Consider the following 21,059-nt stretch of genomic DNA (forward strand, 5'->3'; position numbering starts at 1 on the left):
TCCGCGGCGCCTCGGCGGGTTCCGGCGGTGTGGCTGCGCATGCGCTGTAACCCCCCCCCCCGCCGCTGCCCTGCTCCCTCCGGCGCCCCGTACATGGTGCCCTTCGACCCGCCGCGGCGGGGTGAGGGGTCGCGCGGCCATCTTGTGGCGGCGGCGGCGGGCGGGTGTCGGTGAGGCGGCGTCGCGGCCTCCCCCCGCGGCGGAGCAGCGCGGCGCGGGCCGGCCCGCCGCCATGTCCTCCTTCTCCGAGTCCGCGCTGGAGAAGAAGCTGTCGGAGCTGAGCAACTCCCAGCAGAGCGTGCAGACGCTCTCGCTGTGGCTCATCCACCACCGCAAGCACGCAGGGCCCATCGTCTCCGTCTGGCACCGGGAGCTCCGCAAAGGTACGCGGGGCGCGGGCCTGGCGGGCTTGTCCGTCGGCCGCCGCCTTTCCGCTCCGGCCGGCGGGACCCCGCCGCGGGGGGCTGGGGGGCGCGGCGGCTGCGCGGGGAGCGGGCTGCGGCTGCCCCTTCTCCGGCGGGTAGCGGGGGCCGCCCGCGGGGCTGCCGGTGCGCGGGGCCGGAGCGAGGGGCCGGTTCTCCCTCCCGGCGGGCCCGGAGCTCCTCGGGTGGGCGCGGCGAGAGCTCTGTCAGCCGTGAGAGGCGGGGAGAGGCAGCTCACCGGGAGCGCCGGGTGCCGTTGTGCTGCTGTCGCGACTGGGTGTTGAGCCTCGTAGGGAATATCGCAGCCGAGTAGGTGAGGGGGGTGTGCGGGTGCGTGCTCAAAGGGGGCGTTCGGGAGGGCAGAGGGCAGGAAGGTCGGTTAAAGCAGTGAAGTGGGAGTTGAGCGGGGGAGGATGCGGGGCCGGGCCGCTCTGCGGGGCCGGGCAGCTCGGGTGTGCAGCAGAGGTGCGCTGAGCGGTCCCGGGTGTGCTCGGGTGAGGTGTGGAGCGCTTTGGTGGCTGTTTACCTTCTAAATGTTTTGCTTTTAAATTTTGGTTTTGGATTCGTGCTACTTCTCCGTTATAGAGTTGCACTAAGGGATTAGGAGGTGAGCAAAGTAAAAGTGGTTGTAGAGATCTATAAAAACTTTGGTAGTATCATCCCGAAGTGTTTCGTGCTTTTCTTCCTTGCAGATTAATTTAACTAAAGTTAACTTCTGGTAACTCCTCCAATGGCTACGTAATGAGGTCAGGGAGACTGGCAGTGTGGTGTTGATGCCCTGTCCCCAGGGGCAGCAGTGACACCAGCCAGTGTCACCTTTCTCATCCTGGGCAGCCAGCAGCGTGAGCCCCTTCGAGCTGATGAGGTCCTAGCTGGAGTCTTTCATGTGGTTGCTAGTTGTTGCCCTTTATAGTATATTAACCGTGAATTTTTGAAAGATCTGAGTTTGGCCTCTGTGGAAATAAGCGCTTTTGTTTTCCGCCTCGTGTGTGCGTATTTGCTCTGGAGAACAGCGGCTCCCACCGCTTCTGGCCGTGGTAAAACAGAAACTAATGGTGTCAAGATGGGAAAAGTTGTGGTATATGGAAGAAATTTAACGTTGCTTCGGCACAGCATTGTCTGGAAAAATATTTGAGTCTTCACAATAGCTTTCTCCTGCAATTTCATTCTGGTCTGAATTAAGTGGTTCTATACAAAGTTTTTTTTCCTGAACCTAATTAATGAAAAATAAGTCTGTTGTTACGTTAATTTGCTGTTAGGTTAAACCAGCTGGTTTTAGTTACGTGTTTAAAGTTTATTTCTTATGCTGCTTTCCTCAGAGTGGAGGTGAGGTGTCACTGTGCGCAAAAAGTATTAAGCTCATGTTTGTTTCATAAATTAGTTAGAAAAAAAGCGAGCAGAAGTAAGGAGATCAAGGACTACTTGACTTGAACGCCTCTGATTTGCCTTGGTAACGTGGAAATATTTTGAACTTTGTTTTTAGACTAAAAAGCTGTAAGTCACTTTGAAAACCGTGTTAATGATTCCAGGTGAAAGAAGTGAGAAATAAATGCAAACTCTCTCTTTTTTTTCCTTCCTTTTTTTTTTCCCTTTCCCAGCAAAATCGAGTAGGAAACTTACTTTCCTATATTTAGCAAACGATGTCATCCAGAACAGTAAGAGGAAAGGTCCTGAATTTACTAGGGAATTTGAATCTGTTCTTGTGGATGCTTTTTCTCACGTTGCCAGGTATGTTGCTGTGTTATGTATTTCTTCAACTTTTCTCTGTAGAGATTTGCATTCTTATTATACAAAGTTGAATTCAATTGGTTTTTGTTGGTTTTGGGTTTTTTTAAGTCTCAGGGATGCTTGTACCCTCTCTCTAGTAGAGATTGAATTCTGACCACTTTGCAGCTAGGAACTGTTTAGGATTAACATTTCTCTTTTTATACGTAAAAGAGAAGTGATGCAGCTCCCATCCTATCAAAAATGGACTGCCATTTAGTTAAGATTTTCTCTAAATAGCATAATAATTCCTATTATCTCAACTAAACTCCTTTAATGCTCTGTGTGTTTAGTGGTGTGCTGCTCTGGAAGGCTGTCTAACTTTCAGTGCACTGTATGAGTACATTTAAATGCCTAATGATCCAAACAACCTGCTTTTTAATTGAGATGTTATGGACTGAAACAACTGTTTAAAGTTAATACTCTGAATTGTAAACACATCAACTTGGGGGTTTTTTATAACTCTTCTTGCAAATTCTGAACAATAGCAAGTTTATTCCTTCAAAGCTTTTCCTGCTTTTACTTTGGGGTGGGAGTGTGGGGCACTTTCAGGCAATCTTTGATTCCAATAAAAGGGGAAAATGGGCCACAAATGTGTTTTGCACAGTTTGTCTCAGACAATAGGAGAGAGATTCTCTCCAAATGGGTAAATATTGCAATGGATGCAGCTGCTAGCTTGGAAGATGCTCTCTCAAAGCATAAGGAATGTTCTTCAGTTGAAGTATAATTATTTTCTAATCTTTGAACAGAGAAGCAGACGAGGGCTGCAAAAAGCCCTTGGAACGATTGCTTAACATCTGGCAAGAAAGGAGTGTGTATGGCAGTGAGTTCATACAGCAACTGAAGCTTTCTATGGAAGACTCCAATAGCCCCCAGACTAAAGGTAACGCATATTACTTTGGTTGTGTGCTTTGCTTTGTTCTTTAAATTGGTACATGTTTCACTGGAAGTGCTGTGGGGACTGGAGCTCTGGGCTCCTGTGCTTGGGTTGTTGCCAGAGCTGGTCGTGCAGATTCTTCAGGATTGTCTTGAGAGAAGTGTGATTTTTGTTAAACTCGCAGTTCCAGTTTGCAAGTGTGTTGCCTTGTGACATGTGGCTGGCACTAAGCTAAGGGTAATGTCTGCTGCTGCTCGTGCAGAGAAAATACTGCAGGGCGGCCTTTCGATGTGAGGACAAGTAAGTAGGGTGCAGGGAGCTGTTGGAATCACCTTGAGAGTGAAAACTGTCCCGCTCTACATCTCTGAGAGCGATCAGCTGGGTTATTATAGTGGTTTATTCAATATTGTTAGTGCTTTCATTCTTATATTAATTATTTTCATTTGCATAGTTGGTATATTTTATTAGGATTCAGCCTCTACACAGCCTCTACACGAAGTAGCTCGTGTTGGGGTTTTCCTGTTGTCTGGCACAATGCGTAAGATACCTGTTTGTCGTGAAAGGGCAGAATTCGCGTGCCTGAATTCCTGTTGAACTGATTAACTGAGGGTTTGAAACTGTTAAATTAAGTGTTTAGTTTTAATCTAAACAAAATTACACTGTATGTCCAAGAAACACAGCTGTGATGTCCTGGTGAACTGGCCACCAACTGTTGCTCTGTATGGTCTTCCCTTTGGCTGGTGGTGTCACTCAATCCTGCTACTGTTATCTTCTCAACCTAAAACTGTTTATACAAAACCAAACCCTTCCTAAGTGTGACAGACCTTTGTCTGGGGGAAACAGAATGAAGAAATACAAATGTTTTAAGAACTGCTGTGTGTGCATCTTCACTTGGCCAGAAACTTTGTCTGGGTAATTGGAGATGTTAATGTAGCATCTTTTATTGGAGAGAACAGTTCAGGCCTTCTCATGAGTGTGAATGTTGCTGCCGCCTTGTCAGTTCATTGGAAAAAAGAAATTGAGATTTTTTTAAACTAAGAAAAAGAGATTTGAAAAACTCAGCAGTGTTTTCCTGAGTTTTTCTCCTTGTTTTGACTGGCTTGTTTTGGAATTGGCTTCATAATGGTAAGAGCTTGTTTCACATGGGAATTTTATGGATTTCTAAGATAAATTTGTGTTCAGTTTCTGGTGGGTGACTATGTTATAGAAGGCTTAGCTGTAGTTATTCTGTATTCAAACAGGTGAACCTAAGCAAGATGGGCAATAACGTATCTTGATTTACAGATAAAATGTTTGTCATAAAAGTGGAAAACCGTAGTACAGCGCTCCTCCAAAAGCGTTCCTGGTTGTGTGTATAGCCAAGGCAGCCACAGCTGAGGAATAGGTAGTGTTAGTATCTTTAGATTGGGGCAAGGCTGTGCTGTTAAAACAGAATTTTGAAGCTCCTTAAGCTGATCTGGTGCTGTGATAATGAGTATCCTTCAGCCTGAGCATGGCAACAAGTCTATGCAGGTACTTCTCTACGGCTGTTTCATATTGCAGTGTCTGAAATGCCTGGGCTGTAGGTGCTGCTTTCTGGGCAGGATGGCTCTGCCTGGGCTGCAGAGCCCCAGTTACCCTTAGAGCTGTGTAGCTTGCCAAAGCAGAGTCCTGTGTCGGTGAGGAAAGACATCTGGTGTGTGTTTCAATGGTGCAGCTAATTTCTGGTTTCATTAGTAGCAAGGCTTTGGGTACACGTGTAGCAGTTCAGTTGGTGGCATGTGCTGAGTTCCTGCCGTGGAACAGAGTTGATTGCACACATAATGAAGCTTTCCTAGAGAGGTGGAGGGGAAGGAGAACTGGCCCTTTCCTTTTAGTCTCGATTCCTTAAGGAAATCTGCATATACATGGAAATGAGCTTTTGAATATTGATGTCTTTCTTAGATTGTTTTAAGTCTAAATATATTCGTTAAGCTTGCATTTGCTTTCTCATTAATCTCATTTTTATTGGAAAGTTTCTTCTTACAAGCAATAGGGAAGAGAAGAACCACTCATTTATCTTAAAGCCTGGGAAAACTAGGTCTGTAGACAGCTGATGTAAAATCCTTCAGGTAATATAACCTGCATTGCTGACATCTTCTTTTCATTGTCTTTGTAATAAGCAGTTGAAGGAAGGCCTTGACTGTGCTCTGATGCAGGAGTGTCACGCTGTAACAGCACTGAGCTGCTGCCCATCCGCTCCAGTCGTGTTTATGTTGCAGATTCTGGCACAGGAAGGCAGACCCACATTAAAATGTGGAGCAGAACATCAGCAGAGGAGAGCAGGCAGGGACGCTCCCAGGAGCAACTGAAATAACAGCACCCGGGGGCAGGACTAGGTGTAATTTTGGAGCAGATCAACTCCAGTTATGCTCGACCTAGGAGAGGCCACCAACAAATGTGTGTTGTAATGAGAACTTGAATCATTAGTGATGTACCCCCAAGGAAAGGATGGGTTGGAACGGTTGGGGGGTACACTGGACCATTAGGTTTCTCTTATTTTGTTCTTCTTTGTCTTCTGTTGTTCTGTGATGGTCTCTGTTTTCTCTAGGAAAGCGTCTGTTTTTTATTGTCGTTGTATTCAGTGTTTTGTCCTAGTCCACTTTCCAAAAGGGTCTTTCATATGAGTTTACTTTGCTCTTGCACAAGTTGCTAAACCCCTGGTGCCTGGAACCTAAACCCTGAAAAAGTTCAGTTTTAGTTACAGTTTTGGGAGGCTTATTTTGTGTTGTGCTGATGGAGGATGGTAGCCCTGCCAACACATGAAAATATATTTAAATTCAGCTGGTCTGCCTTCCAGGTAAACAGTTGCCTATAGAACTTCTGGAGTAGAACCCCCTGTTTTACAGGTTTGCCTGTTGTTGAACTCCAGCAGCTGTTAAATGGTGTTTCCTTGCACGTTTCCCTGTAGACAGAAGTTCCTACTCGTGCAACGTGTCATGTAACTGTATGTCTGTCAGGAAAGGCACATGACGTAGGTGTGCCGAGACTGATAAATCCTCGTGTGAGGAGATCGGTTCATGCTCTGCCCATGGCTGTTGTCGCCGTCACATCTAGTTTCACAGAGCTGTCCTGAAGTCTTCAGTTTGATGGAAGAGTGGAAGGTTGAATAACCAGCAGTTATCTAGTTGGTTGTGGGACCACAGTGAGTGTATGCTTGGTGCAAAATGATGACTTGAAATTCTTCTGTCCACATGTATCCTAGCATCAATGCTTCGTTCCTACTGGTAGAAATCCTTCCCTGCGTACATGGTACTCACCAGAGTGTCTGAGCGGGGCTGAAGACCTGCCATTTATTGACACGTGGGACGTTTGCCTGCCTTGTAGGAGGCACCAATGCCTGTACAGTGCACGCTGCTGATGTGGAGGCTGTGTCCTTGTACTTGCGTGTACGGAGATACGTGTGGGCAAAATCAACCTTTCATTGCTGTTTTGCATCTGAGTGTTTGGAATATGGTGCTAATGGTAGAGTCCAGCCGTGGTCATCCTTCTCTTTGGGGGGCTTAATCATCAGAGCATCTGGTACAGGTTTTTTTTGAAGTAGAGATAGTGAAGGTGGGCAGACCTGGCATCCCAGTGAATTGGTTATGTGCATCTTTAGTTGCAGAGGAGAAGAAGTCTTTAAAGCGGACTTTTCAGCAAATCCAAGAGGAGGAAGACGATGATTACCCTGGGAGCTACTCACCCCAGGACCCCAGTGCTGGGCCACTGCTGGTGAGTGGGAGTCGTTTGGAAAGCCACCTCCTGTGTGGTGCAGCCACAAGGTGGGGCTGCCAACAAGTAAAATGCTTTTAATGGAGCAATTCCATCGGGGGTTGAGAAGTCCATATGAAATGGAACAGATTCTTTTTTCATAGTGAAACACTGTGCCACTTCTGAGTGATTTCAGGTAGTCTAAACCAAGGTCTCAGTAGTACTACCAGTAAAGAATCTCAAAGGACTGCTAGAAGAGTAGACCATGTTTTAAATTCTTCCCAAGACCAGTGTGCAGTCTCTCAAACCCAAAGTTGTAACACAGTTAAAACATAATTCTTTTTTTGTAGGACATGTCTCTCCATGAGGTATTAAGAAGCTCAGCCTTTGGTAGATTTGTATGGAGCTGGTTAGGAAAACCAGTTCTGAAGACTTTATTTTGAGACTGACATGTTCATGGTGTGGTAATAGTAGGAATGAAATAGAGGATCATTCTGACCATTTAAGGCTACAAAATGAACATATGTTAAACCGTTGTCTATTTGAGAAGGATAAAAAAATACATCGTCCATCTGGTAGACTGTAAACATTGAAAAATAAAAATAACAGTTGGAAATAAGTGAGATTTTTCTGTTGTTTTTACTTCCAGATGCCTTGCAGTTTATGATTTCTCTTGATGATAAGCATTCTGTTTGTTACTGTTGGAAATCATTAACAGTTTGCAAAAAAGTAATAAATATTAGGTAATGGACTTCTTTATTTTTCAGATTAAAAAAATATTTATTTAAATTTTTTCAGTGTTTGCTAGTTTTCAAACAATTGCGATGTAGTTTAAACAGCTGAAGTTGAGGGGATACAATGAAGTCCAGTTTAATTGCAGATGGCAGTGTGCTTCCCAAGAGCCAGCTGAGCAACACTAAGGGCTGATGGCCGTTGCTCAGACTGGTGTGGTCGTGTACTTCTCAGCTTTGTCTTCAGTGATCACTTCTCTTAATTGGAATGAGAAGTTTTCCCCTGCAGAGTCCTGAAGATGATGATCCTACTGTAATTATGCATAAGTTCCTAAACACTGGGGTATTGTAAACTTAGTGAATACTCCCTGTGTGGGGAAGCAACAGTTTAAAAATTACTTGAAGAAAATATTCCGAAAATGGTGCTTTCAAAGGTAGGTGACTTCAGCTGCAGTGGCCACATCGATGGGAAATGGCAGAGAAGTTACCTGCTTGTAACGTTGGCTAACTTGTCTTGTAGACCGAGGATCTGATCAAAGCCCTACAAGACCTGGAAAATGCAGCATCAGGAGATGCAACAGTGCGGCAAAAAATTGCCTCCCTGCCTCAGGAAGTTCAAGATGTTTCATTACTGGAGAAAATTACAGGTATGAAACTGGAAGATGAATGATCATGGGTCCAAAGACTAACTTGAAATTAAAGGTTTTTTTCTTGAAATAATCACAGTATGTGGTGGAGTGAATTCCTGCATTTGTGTCCTTGTTTTGTAGCTCTTGGGTAATTAATAGATAGCAATCCTGTGAAGGGAAATTGGAGAGAAAACTTCACAGCTTCTTCCATTTTTTTGGCTTGGACCAAGGCTTTTGTACTTGGAGAGCATCGACAGCATTTTGCAAGAATGTAAAGGAAATAGGGCCGGCGTCCTCAAATGGATGTGTTTGGTTTTGAACACCTTGACTGTTAGATATTTTTGAGTTTTATCAGACTCCGCTGAGTATACACACTCTCCTTGATCGCTACGGAAGAGGAAACTCGCTACCCCCATTAGTCTGTCAGTTTAAATGGACTTTTGCAATTGTATTTGAAAAGTAATCTTAATAGAAGCATTTAGAGCTTGAACTGGTTTGACTCTTGTTCCTGTAAGTAGTTTTAATTTAGAACTCATTATGAACTGTCACTCAGTCCTTTATAATATACTCTTACAGTGTCCAACTGTGAAGACTAGTGTGCAATTCATGTTTCCTTGTATTGATACATTAGGAGTTATTCAGAGAAAAGAGGAATTAAAAAGAGCACACCATGTTCAAATGTGAAAACCACGTGAAGTGTTTAGGCTGTACTTTCAGATTCAGTTAAACTCTTAGTTTAATTAACCTGTTTATAGAGGCTGACTTCATAGATTTATATCCCTTCCCAAGTCATTGACATCTCTGCAGGGATAAAATGCACTCAGTCGTGTCAGTTTCTAACAAACACCCTTCTTGGGTTGTTAGTCCTGCCTATTTCCTTTATATCCCCTGGGACAAGAACTCTTATTTTCCTGTCAAGCCAGAAGTGTATTTATGAACGAGATGGTATTGTGCATGTGCCTGGTGAATTGTAGCCCTTCTGTCAAAGACAGAAAGTTTTAAACCTTGTCCTCTCAATTACCCAACACTTTTGCATGTAGACAAAGAGGCAGCGGAACGTCTTTCGAAGACGGTGGACGAAGCATGCCTGTTACTAGCAGAGTACAACGGCCGACTGGCAGCGGAGCTGGAGGACCGGCGCCAGCTGGCACGCATGCTCATCGAGTACACCCAGAACCAGAAGGATGTATTGACAGAGAAGGAGAAGAAGCTGGAGGTGAGTACTGATGGCACCGGTGTTGGCAAGCCCATTGCCTCACCGGACGCTCCCACTTGACTCCTAATGTGTGTGTTTCTCTCAAGGGAGATGACTCGAGGTGTTATCTTTACATTTGGAGTAAAACAGGGGTAAGAGAGTGTTGTAAAAAGTCTGGAGAAGGCCAGTCTGTTCTGATGTTCGGTCTAGTATGTTTTAATACACGTGGACATGGAAGGCCCAGAACTCCATACTTCTTAAAGAAAAATAACCTCACCTAACAAAGTTTCTTCAGACTTGCCCTATTTTTTATGAAAATCCCCATTTCCAAAAAATCAACCCCTTTGCCATAATTAGCTGGGGTTTTTTTATTGGTTATTTTTTATTCCTTATGGTTGGGTGCCCCTCATCTGCCTTCCCAGCCCCTACTTGATAAGGGGATGCAGTTTAATCAAGATCCTCTGGCGTCCATCCTTTAACAGCCACTCTTACCTACAGCTTCGGTGATGGAGTGTAGATTGGGCTGATACCGAAAGAGGATGACTTGGGTTTCCTGCCGTAGCTCCCATGAACAAGGAGGGCAGGACACTGTAAAGTGTGACTACGCTGCCTGGACACGAGCACCAGCTGCGCATCCTAGAGCGTGTGCAGGGGCTGTGGCAGCCAGCCGCGTGTCTGAAATGTTCTTTCTCCAAGGAAGTTCTTTGGGCACCGCATCGTGGGACTGGTGTCGAGGTTTAATTAATGGTTGTGGTTGTATGTCACTCTGCCATCTGTTAAACTGGCCCATGGCGGCACATTAAGGGCTTCCTCTGCACTCTGGGCTCGTGGTTATTATGAACAGCTGTTGCTGGGTGGGACGTGAGTTGCTGTAGAGGACAAAATCTTCTGGAAGGAGACTGGGCTCTAGCAGTTGCAGGCTGTTTACTGCCATGACAAACCTAATCCTCTCACAGCTAGGCAACGCTGTTCCGAGGTAAATTTCATTGAGGGTGTTTTCTTTGTCGTGTGTGTTTATACTAGAGTTTCTCAATGTCTTGTGACTGTGAACATGTTGCTCTTCCAGAGCAATATTTTTTCCAAATCAGCCACACAAGTGGTGATTCTGCATTCAGAATTAGAGTTAGTAATTCTGTTGGCTTGTTTAGCTTGGATTCCTTCAAGCATAGCGTCTGTCTTATGACTGAGTCATTAAAAGGCACTTTCAGACATGGGTATGAACGATGCTGTAAAACCAAAGCCTGGTTGGCACCTGGTTTATTTGTTGAATACTAGTGGAAGTTGTGGGTCAGGTTTTTTTTAACTTGCTGAAAGGAGGACACAGGTCTAATTTCTAATGCACTGGCTGAAATGTTGTGACAATCGTGTTGTTTTTTGTTTTGGAAAATATCCTTTTGGTAAGCAATGTTACTTAAAAAGTGTAACTATGGCAGAGGCAGAAATGTAGTCCTAAAAATTGTGATTCACTGGCTGAGGTACTGTAATAGTAATAATCCTGCTGATGGCAACAGGACAGGTTGCTTGTCCACTGTTAAGTGTAAACACATTGTTTAATATGTTGTAAACTAAAGAATGATTTATTAAATATCTGGATCTTATTAAATATCTGTTTAGGTTAGCATCTGTCATTCTGGCAGAACAAGGTGGCCTTAGTACTGCAGAAGTCTAAAATGAGTTGCAGGAAAGGCCACCCTTTAACAGTTAACATGAAGGCCCAATTCATATTTATGTCAGATCTCAGCTGAGGGATGTTGCCTGATTAAAGCCTGCCGTTGTCTGGAGCTGTAGAGGGTTAATGCATCCTGAGGAGACTGGTTGCAGATATGGCAGGCCGTATCTGCCTGGCAGTTTTGTTTGGCTTTGATGTTCTCACAGTAGTGTTGATAAGCCTGGAATTTTCTTTGTGGTGCTAATAAGCATTTTAATAGAAGGTTCAGAAAGTCTTGTAGCAATTAAGAATGTATTAAAAAAACCAAAACATTTACTCAGGCAAAGACTGAAATAAGAAAATAACTTAAAACAATCTGATTTTATATATCTTCTCGTTGTATGCTTTGCTCTCTCGAGGTATCTTTTCCAGAATCTTTGGTACTATTGACTGTAAGTTGTTTTTTTTTTTCTCTTGTGAAGTAAGTTTCCTGACTCTCAGATGAGGCGGCATTTTTTAGAGAGAAGATGGATTGTTTCCTTTGCTATCCTAATGAGGAAAGGGGTTTCTGAGAGTGATATGACTCAGGGCTTTATTTTAAGATATGGACATGTCTAATTTGGAAATCACTCTGGATATTTTGTATTTTATTCACTCACAAAACAGAGTCTTTCACTATGATAGCAATGAAAGTAGCTAATCTACATCTTCGAAAAGCAGCTTTTGCAGTCTAAAGAGCTCCAGTTGTTTACTAATCCTGTTAATACTGTCCCTCATGAAACACAGCACGTTCTCAAAGCATACCCATAAACTCAGTGTATTTATGTCTAGTGGGCTAATGCTCAAACTATGCAATGTCAGACCCCTGCGACACAGAGCTCTTGTCATCAGTTGCAGAAAAGCTGTTTAATTAAGGGACCGTGTCCTGAGAAAGGTGCCTTTGGACAATGACTTACTCCTCAGCATTGATACAGACTGGCATGAGTAAGGACTGAAACAACGTGGTGCTAAGCAGCACTGGTGATCTGAGGGGAGAAAGCTGGCACAGAGCCTGAGGATCATAACATAGGGACAAACTCTGCTTTTAGGGTAGCAATTAAAAAAATGGAAAGTGTAATAATTAGGATTACTTTATCTGGGGGGAGGAGATTGTGATAATTTGATTGTAGTCTAAAATGTGCTTAGAAGGAGAAGGTAGAATTTTTTAAAAGTTTTCTAGCAAATTATGCTAAAAAAAGAAGTTCGTGTCCTCTAGAGATATATATATATACTGGAAATACTTATTAATAATAATCCATGCTTTCTTAGAGAATAAAGAACAAGCTGGGGAGTTGGGGGAACCCCAAAACCAATGAACAAAAAACCCCTTACTGTTCTAATTCTGATGTGCTGTGCCTAAATGTTCTGTCAGGATCTAAGACGAGGGCTTACATGTGCTGTTTGCGTACTCACTGAGCAGGAACTTGACTCTCCTTCCTTTAGAAAGCTTTTAATTTTTGGTACTTTTCTCCCAACACCCTTCATATTGGTCATTTCTCATAAATATACTGTCGTTGTGACATTGTTATTCTAATGTGTTTTAATGAGTATGTTTTAAAAGTATATAGGTTAAGTGGCAAGCAGCAAAAGCTAAGCAATACCTAATCAACCTGCTGTATTAGTGTTGTGTATTTAATGTTTTTAAATAGAGATTTTATACGACCGTATAAGTGTATTATTGTCAGACCTCTCCCTTCACTACCTACTCTTCTCAAATATCTGTTGAGCCTCTGGTGCATTTTTTCCCTGACTTCTGTGGTCTTTTGCTTTCATACACCTGGCTCAAGCTGCAGCATATCAACACTCAGACTCACTGGCTGCTCTTCCTGGTCACTTTCTAAATTCTCATTAATGCTTGACTAGATGTTTTTCGGTAGATGCAATTGCTGTGATGACTTATGGCATGTTACTGCTTGACCCAGCACAGGACTGGAAGTGTCCAGTGCAAATTGTAAGCTAAAATGAAATGAAGTTCGTGCTGTGTAAGTCGACAAGGTGAACCAAGCCATGCAGGAGTCCTCAGAATGAATGTCCTGTCACGTCGATACAGGCAGTTTTGTCATGTTCAAGCAAGGCTTCTTTTGAATGAAACCCTTCTGTCACATTTGTTCAGTGGTGGTTAATTCTGATTTTGCAGTTGTTTCAAGGACTAAGTGTCTAATTCACTTGGCCACTGTGGCTGTAGAATGCTGCATACTGCAAGGGAATGTTGATTAGCAAAAGCATTCGTGTGGCACAGCGCCAGTTTTTTCTGTATCATCCTGAAACTCCTACTTACAGCAAAGATCTCATTATTTTGTCTAAAAAAAGCAAATAGCATCCAAATACTATTAATCTTAATGAAGGCTGGCTATGCAGCGAGGCAATTAGCTAGACACAGATTACAAACTAAGACCTCGGAAAGCAGCAGTTTCTTTTGAGTGCACTTTGTATTTTTTTCAGTGTTATATATATGCAAAAATCTGCAAGGTGCGGTTTCAAAGCGTGTCGTGGGCTACATGGGAAACATGGTTCCCATCAAACCTGCTTCCAGGGTCCTGCGAGGCAGAACGTGGCCACAGCTCGGTTTGTGGAGAAAGAAAAGCCCCCGAGCCTGGCAGGGGGTTACATGTCTCTGCTGTGCCTATTCCTGAGCAGAGCCGAGGTGTGTTCCTGAACAGTGCAGATGCAAACGCAGGTGCCTTGCCCCTCACAGGAAGGATTACATCTCTGGTGGGTGCTGCTCCATGTTCAGCAGGACTTCAGAATTCTCCACTTCTAGGAACAGCTGCCCAGAGGTGCCGGGCTGCCCCAGGCTCTGTCCTGGATACCCCCTCTGTGGTGTGCTGTGCCTGCCAGGTGGTTCAGCACCATCAGTGCTCCCTGCCCCAGCCTGGGCGTCTGCTCTCGCCGGCCCTGGACAGCCCTGCCACGTGTCAGCACAACGCTTCGGGACCAGAGCAGTTGGGAAGTGTTAAGCATGCAGGAGACAGTTCTCTAAACGTAGGCTGTGTTGTGTATCAAATCTGTCCAGCAAGTATTCATCTCTTCTAGGAAATCTTCGTTCCTGGATTACTCCCTTAGAACATCATTTCCGTTCCTGAATTTAGTGGTTTTGCTGAGCCAGAGTTTTTAATGGTTTTGGGGTTGTTGCTGCCTTTTCCTTGTGAGTATTTTTCTTTTCTCTCTCTCCTTTTAAACAGGTAGGATTTAGGCCTCGCTGCTTTAACAAAAACTTGTGTGGACTAGTTAATGCCTGCATTTACCTACTAGTAAGGTAGAATTACTTAGAATTGAACTGATGTGGTTCTCAAGGTGATTTGATTTTTTTTTTCTTTGTCATCATATATGTACAAAAGCCTCTGTTCAGATGAGAAGGTATTTCTGATAGCTCAGTGCTCCGTGTAGCTCTCAACGTAGAGTATCCCTAAAACTGGGGATATGTTAAATGGGATATTTTCCTTAACATGTGAAGCTGTTAGTTGTAAATCTGGGAACAGGTTGCTGCTGTTAATGTGCAGAGGAGTTGCTCCTATGTCTGTCTGTTTGCCATAGCATAAAAACCAGAACACAAGTATGGTTTGCGTACATCTTGGTGGTTCTTCGTGTGTCAGTGTGTTTTCTCAGGGCTGGGCTATCAAGCAAGGCGTTGGAAAGACTCTCACTCCCCTAAATAGTTCTATCAGGAAAGAAATATTGTTTGGATCCAATACAATTGTCACACAAATCGTGTTCAGCCAACCGGCCGTAGTGTCCTAGTCCTCAGTGCCCACTGCAAGCAGCGTGTCCTGGTCCCCGTGCCAGTTTTGCCCTGAGAGTGGCAGGACATCAGTCTTCCTGTGGAGGCAGACGTTGCCTTGTCCCTGTTTTTACAGAATTCTCATTCATGAATGTTGGCAATTCAAGCAGTATGTGAGCTATTTGCTTGGCTTACGCTTGGAATTTGCACCTTCTACCCGTTTATCAGACGTGGAGGACTTGCCAGCTGCCGTGCCCTTCTTGATTTCTTTCCTATCTTTAGTAAGAATTACCACAGTAAAAAATATCTGCTGATATTCACTCTTACAGAGTTGGCATTTGTGAGAAGGCGCTGCCCTTTCTTTCCTGGCTTGATATCCATCGGTCCCTGACAACGTCCTGAATTACACTTTATTTATTTATTTTTTTGAAGATAGTCTCCTGGGGGTGGCAAAAAGCAGTCCCTGAATCCAGCCTCTTCCACCTTCTATCATGTATTGGAATACAATAATACAATAAATATTTTTGCTGTCTACCCCGTACGTGCAGGAGCTGGTGGTCTGCTGCCTCCCTGCCTCAGGTTACTCGAGGCGTGCCAACCTTGAGCAGAGCACTCCATGTGCCATCGCTCTCTTTCCCCAGTGGTGGCTTCCACGTTCTCTTGGAGAAGAACACGACCTGTCAGAATGCAGCATTTCCATGGCTCTCCTCTTCCTCTGCTTTTGTTCTGTACTCATGCTTAAAAATCTGGAGTGTTCTCCTGTTCTCTGTCTCCATAATGTGACTTTCTTGACTTGTTTCCCTATTTAAGTATTTCCCAAAATGGTCTGACTGGGGATGTGGGGTGCATTCTTATTTTGATCCTTTGTCTTCCATTAAAACAAAACAAATCCTTGCAATCCTAAATTAACGGGTGCACCTTCTCCTGAGTGTGTTTGTTGTTGTTCTCCTCTAGGCTTGAGAACAGTACACTTTAGTTTATGGAGCTGGTAGAGCTTTGTTTGAACTTGATTATTTCAGTATATATCCTATGTCCATTAACAGAAGTGTTTGGTTATGATATGTTAACTCACTGAGCCTCGTAAAAGGATTTAAGTTTGAAATAGGCTGTTAAAGGACATTCTTATTTGGTGCTGCAGGAAATTTATGGAATATATTTATATAGCCATTCCAGGCGTAGGGGAATTCTGGGTTGTTGCAATTGAGTGCTGCTCTCACTATTCTAATTCAAAGCAATGAAACACAGAGAGTGTAAACTCTGCTTGTAACCCCGCAGGATCTGCTCTGCTTTGATATGTGGAGAAGGTGAAGAGAATTTCCATCACTGAGAAGGTTAGAAAGACTGGATTAAAGTTGTAAACTCTTCAGAAAGATGTTTTGATTAAATGTGTGCCTACTCTTATTTGATCTTCAAAGATAAACTTCTGTTCTCTGGTAAACTGTTCTCTTTGCCATGTAATTAAGAAATTAGAAGTAAGTTAATATTCCAGCTGACTGTATGGAAGCCTGTTCTGTGTGTGATTGTTCTTAAGCTCGTTGTTTCCTGCCATGAAAATCATGCTGTGCATAGCTGGGTAAAGGCTGGTGCATTCCAAAACAAATGATGTGGTACTGGTTTTTTATTACTTAAATAGCTGTCTTCTGTGACTGTTACATGAATTTTTAGAATCATAAAGCTTTGAAAATTACATAAACATCACTCTTTTATTGAACTTCTGTATTAGATAACTTGGATATGTGTTGGTCTGCTCTTAAATGGCCTCTAAAGATAATTTAACAAGGCACAGTTCGTTCTTTCATTTTCAGGGTCCAAACTCTTCCTCTGTCTTCTCATTATGAAATACTGGTCACTGTTATCTGGTGTCTCTTAGACTGTGGAGATTTTTGGAGATGGATAGGTATTTCTTACTGGACTTCTAGTGCTCAATCCAGACCTCATTTGTGGAAAAACTACTTGCAAATTTCCTCATCAGGAATTTTTAACTTACTGGTTTTCTCCCTTTGTAATAAAATTCTGAAAATTCTGGTGTCTGTATTGCTTGGTTTCAGTCCAGTGTGGATGTGCCTTTGTGGTTTACACGTGGTGACCACACACATTCTGTGTTTGCTGACGGGCCAGTCTCGTGGCACAGCTGCTGTGGTTGCTACCGTGAGTTGTCTGACAACCCGTAGAGGAGACCCTATTTCGCAACCAAAACTTGGTGTTGATTTAATGACTGGAAAGGGAAAATTGGATTATCTAAATATTCAAAACTGTTCAAACTTGGAAAAAATGGGCATTATAGCAGCACGGTGACAGCAGTACCTCTGGTGCACCTCAGCCTGCTGCCCTTGTCAGCAGAGGTGTCTGAGGAACGCTGTCAGTGTTCCTCCTCCGGCAGCGGGTGAAGAATGCAAGAGTAGAGCGACTGTAATGACCCTTCTCTCGAATACTCGACCAGGGCCCAGCGGGTGCAGGTCTGGGGGCATTTTTCGTAGCTTCTGCTGATGTAACACGGGGCAGGATTAGTGGTATAGGGGTGCCAGAGCCTGTGGACAGGCTGTGAGTTTGGGTGCAGACGACAGGGTCTGCAGTCACGCCAGCAGCTGCTCAGAGAACCAGGGCCTTGCCTCCTTCTCTCAGAATCCTCACCTGGAAAATACTCCTGGCTTAACTGGAAGCACTGTTAAATAACCTGTGCTTAATCTTCGTTCTCTTGTCTCTTTCCCTCAGGAATATAAACAGAAGCTTGCTCGGGTAACCCAGGTCCGCAAGGAGCTGAAATCCCACATCCAGAGCCTTCCAGACCTGTCCCTGCTGCCCAATGTCACAGGAGGGCTGGCACCTCTGCCGTCTGCCGGTGACCTGTTCTCAACAGACTAGAACAAATGGTGTCCCCTGGTTTCCATTATTACCAGCAGAAGTAAGAAGACTCTGGTGTTGACTGGAAATCCAGTCTTCCAAGATCTACAGTAGGAAGGAACTTGCAGACCCTGCTTTGAACCTCTTGGCTGCTCGTGCTCCCCCTCTCTCTGGGTACACTGGCTCACGTCGAGGGGAGGAAGAAGGGCGAGTTGTTGTGAGCTCTGAAGGGGGTGGGGATAGTTCGTATAGGCAAACGTTTCTTATATTTTTCCATACTCTTTAGCTGCTGTTTGCTCTTAGCACTTGTTACCCCACAAAAGTCATGAGAATCATGTACATACGTACCTGGAAAGTTCCCAAAGAAAGGCTGACCATACAACATTTTTCTCTGTAAAATATCCTATTATTTCTGAATAAGTCTTGTCTGTTCTAGTTGGGTTTCTGAACCTCCTCTCTGAGAGCACTAGAGTGGCTAGTGGGCTTCGTAGGATGGTGTGTGTGCAGGTGCTGTACCATGGCAGTGTGAGAAGGTGGCATCTACTGAGCAGTGGTACAGAGAAGTATTTTTCTGAAGCCTGCAGTTCCTCACACCGTTGTGGGACTGACATGAAGATAGTTCCTATTTGGCGTGTACGTAAACTGAACCTCACCACAGGCGATGAAAATAAGCAGCTTTTCTTTGTGAATTAGAGAGAGCTTCATGATTTACACTCTGCTGAGCAACGCAGAACTGGATATTACCTAAATGAGAGTGGAAGTAAATTTTGTTCTAGCTACCTTAGATTTATACCACATTTTTCCTCTTCGTTATACAAAATCAGGTGGTCACAGAAGCTTTTCGTTTACCAAACTGAGAGGTTGGAATGGTGTATTGCAACTGGTGATATCCCAGTGACAGGCACTGTCTGACCTACTTGGAGGATGGTTACACTGAAAATACTATTCTACAAATCCTCTCCATAGCTTTAGTGAAGTTATTTGATGAACAGAAGTTAAATGTGGTATAAATATTTATTTATATAGAAAATAGACCCATATATATGCGCATATCCTGTATGCACATGTACCATGTCTGTGCATGTAGATATTAGAAGGATGTACTTAATTTTGTGTCACAGATTATTGTGAGCTGATTTTTATAATCGGGAAAAGTAAAAAAAAAAAAAAAAGCCAATTTAAAATACTCTGAATTCCATTATGTTTAGCTAATGTTTTAGCTGCCACGGATGTAGTTACATTTCAGTTGGTGTGTTAGGTCTAACAAGCTGGACTCTGGTCACTGAAAACCATTCCAATCTGGATAACAATTCTGTTTAAATTTAGCACCTCTCACGATTGAAGTTTGTGGAAACACTTGATCTGATGATGCAGGTTTTGTAACACAGAGGCTGGAATTAGTTGAAGTGATGTGCTGTGTTTGTGCCTCCCTATAGTCTTAAGCTGCTGTTGTCAAAGGCGTGAGAGGAACCCTACAGAAATGCACAGCCTGTTCTGCGTCCTCATTAATTTATTTTGCAGGGCGTGCAGTAGCCTGTTCAGCATTCAGTTAAAACCAATAATGCAGCATTTTTTGGTCGTTGTGTTGTTAAGAAGCTCACGTCCTTTTCTTACTGGCGCTTCATTTTGTCCTTTTTTTAAACCTCCTTGCGCCCTTACTGCCCAGCCAAGAAATGTGTATTTCTCTAGTTCACAGGACATTCTCCAGTGGCACAACTATTCTTTCCATGAACCGGTTTGATTGTGCAGCCTTTGATGGTCCAAACATCATTTAGATAAAGCACCGTACGCTCTTGCTGCTTTTGCCAAAAATGAAAAACAAAAAACCCCCCAGACCTCAAACCCAGACCAAAAGGCTCATTTCTGTCCTGTCTCAGCTCCTGGAGTTGCCCTGGGGCTGTTCTAACCAATGATGATTTTGACCATTGACTGAATGTGTGTCCCCTATAGGACAAAAAAGCTGTCCTTCAAAACATGAGGTGACAAACGTGTTGGCATCTCACGCTGTTGTTTTGGGCAGATCTTCTGTGGGAGAGTTGTATGTCCTTGTTTTTTTTTTTAATTGAAATGTTTTGATTTTTTTTTTTTCCCAAATATATGTGTGTGTTTTATTTTGCTTAATTTAAACGAAGTCTTGTGGTTTTTAATTTTATTTGTTTTACTTTTTGGGCGAAGGGCATCTGCTGAACTGGGTGACGTTCTCTCAAGGTTAAACAGATTTCCCCAAGGTGTGTCTTTTTTTTTTTTTTTTAACAAAAGCTTCACTCTGTATATGACTTGATTTAGGAATTAATTTAGACATATAGGCTGCCGTTTGTGGCAGCAGTATATTCTGAAATGTCTCATAGATATCTATTTTTGAATAAAGAGGGTGTCGTTGAATAGGAGTGGCTTTACTTTTTTCCCCACAGCGCAGGCCTCGCTCTGGCACTCCGTGGGCTTTGGGTTGGGGTTTTGCCCTCTGGAACGGGAGGCAGCGGCTGCTGAGCCGTGTGTCCCCAGCGGGTGCAGACACAGTGTCACTGGGGTGGGTGAGGCGAGCCAGGAGAGCTGCCCTCGCCGCAGGAGCTGTGACACGGCGTCGTCGCAGCCCTTCTGCTTTTGGGGGGCGTCACGTCTCGCTGGGGGTTGATTCTCTTGGAGGATTTGGGGGGCTTCGGGGTTCTTCAGTTCACGACTCTGCAGTGGTCTCCGTGGGCACACGTAGTGATTGTTACGTGTGCCTTGGGGAGTGTCTGTGAAGCTGCTCACGTTTTCATACCGATGTACAAACCTTCCGTGCAAGGGGCTCTGTTTAGTGCTGCTGTGATAAAAGGCCTGCCCAGGTCTGGTACACAGCTGGGGGTGAGCGGGAGGGAGTCTGATGGGATTCCTTCCAGTGAAAAGCCACCTTTGTGTCCTGTCTGTAGGGACTAGAGGGAGGTTTTCAAAGACATAAAATGGGACTAGGTACTGGATGTCCTTTCTTGCCTTTGAGAGTCTTTCTTTTTTTTAAGAACTGAAACAAATGCCCCCAAAATATTGGACTGTTATGCAGCTTTTTATGCAGTTTAACTACTCGAGTGACTGGTGTGTGTTCCCTTTGCTCTTGGACTTTGCGATGGTTTGTGAGGCTGGGGCCCACCAAGTCGTATTGTGGAGGGTTTGGGATAAACGAGCAAGGAAAATGAGCCAGAAGAAGTGGAGAGCTCTGGAAGCCTCGGAGGCTCGGTGTTCTGCAGTACAGAGATAAAGGGGTTTACATCAGCACTCAGTGTTATTTTGGTACCATCTTAGAAAAGAAATTCTTGTCTCCGTAGGCAAGTGAGATGAAAGTGAAGTTTGAATCGGTGGTTTGTAAAGCAGAAGGATAAAAATGTTCCTGTTAAATTATGGCAAGTAAAGAGTGTGGGATTGAGGGCTTCGTGGTACGGGAAGTGCCAGGGGTGGTTTCCATGCAGGAGGCTTTGATGGAGGATGGGGAGGCTGGGGCTGGAGGAAGCTG

At 44.0% G+C, this 21,059-nt stretch overlaps 1 protein-coding gene across 2 annotated transcripts; it reads left to right on the top strand.

Annotated features, from left to right (window-relative positions):
• The first annotated feature begins 182 nt into the window (after positions 1-182).
• RPRD1B (regulation of nuclear pre-mRNA domain containing 1B) lies at positions 183-19,957 on the top strand. Of its 2 annotated transcripts, none has more exons than XM_068416142.1 (7): positions 183-383; positions 2,021-2,150; positions 2,936-3,069; positions 6,683-6,795; positions 8,026-8,152; positions 9,175-9,350; positions 16,010-16,313. In XM_068416142.1, exons 1-7 carry the CDS (start codon positions 233-235, stop codon positions 16,040-16,042), a joined length of 864 nt encoding a protein of 287 aa, XP_068272243.1. In that variant the 5' UTR covers positions 183-232; the 3' UTR covers positions 16,043-16,313. The 2 variants fall into 2 exon arrangements, with proteins under 2 accessions (XP_068272243.1, XP_068272241.1); XM_068416140.1 differs by lacking the exon at positions 16,010-16,313 and adding an exon at positions 17,447-19,957 and having other exon boundaries at positions 184-383.
• Positions 19,958-21,059: the final 1,102 nt, after the last annotated feature.

The sequence above is a fragment of the Nyctibius grandis genome, chromosome 19 (genome assembly GCF_013368605.1).
Source record: "Nyctibius grandis isolate bNycGra1 chromosome 19, bNycGra1.pri, whole genome shotgun sequence".
NCBI classification, from domain to species: domain Eukaryota; kingdom Metazoa; phylum Chordata; class Aves; order Nyctibiiformes; family Nyctibiidae; genus Nyctibius; species Nyctibius grandis.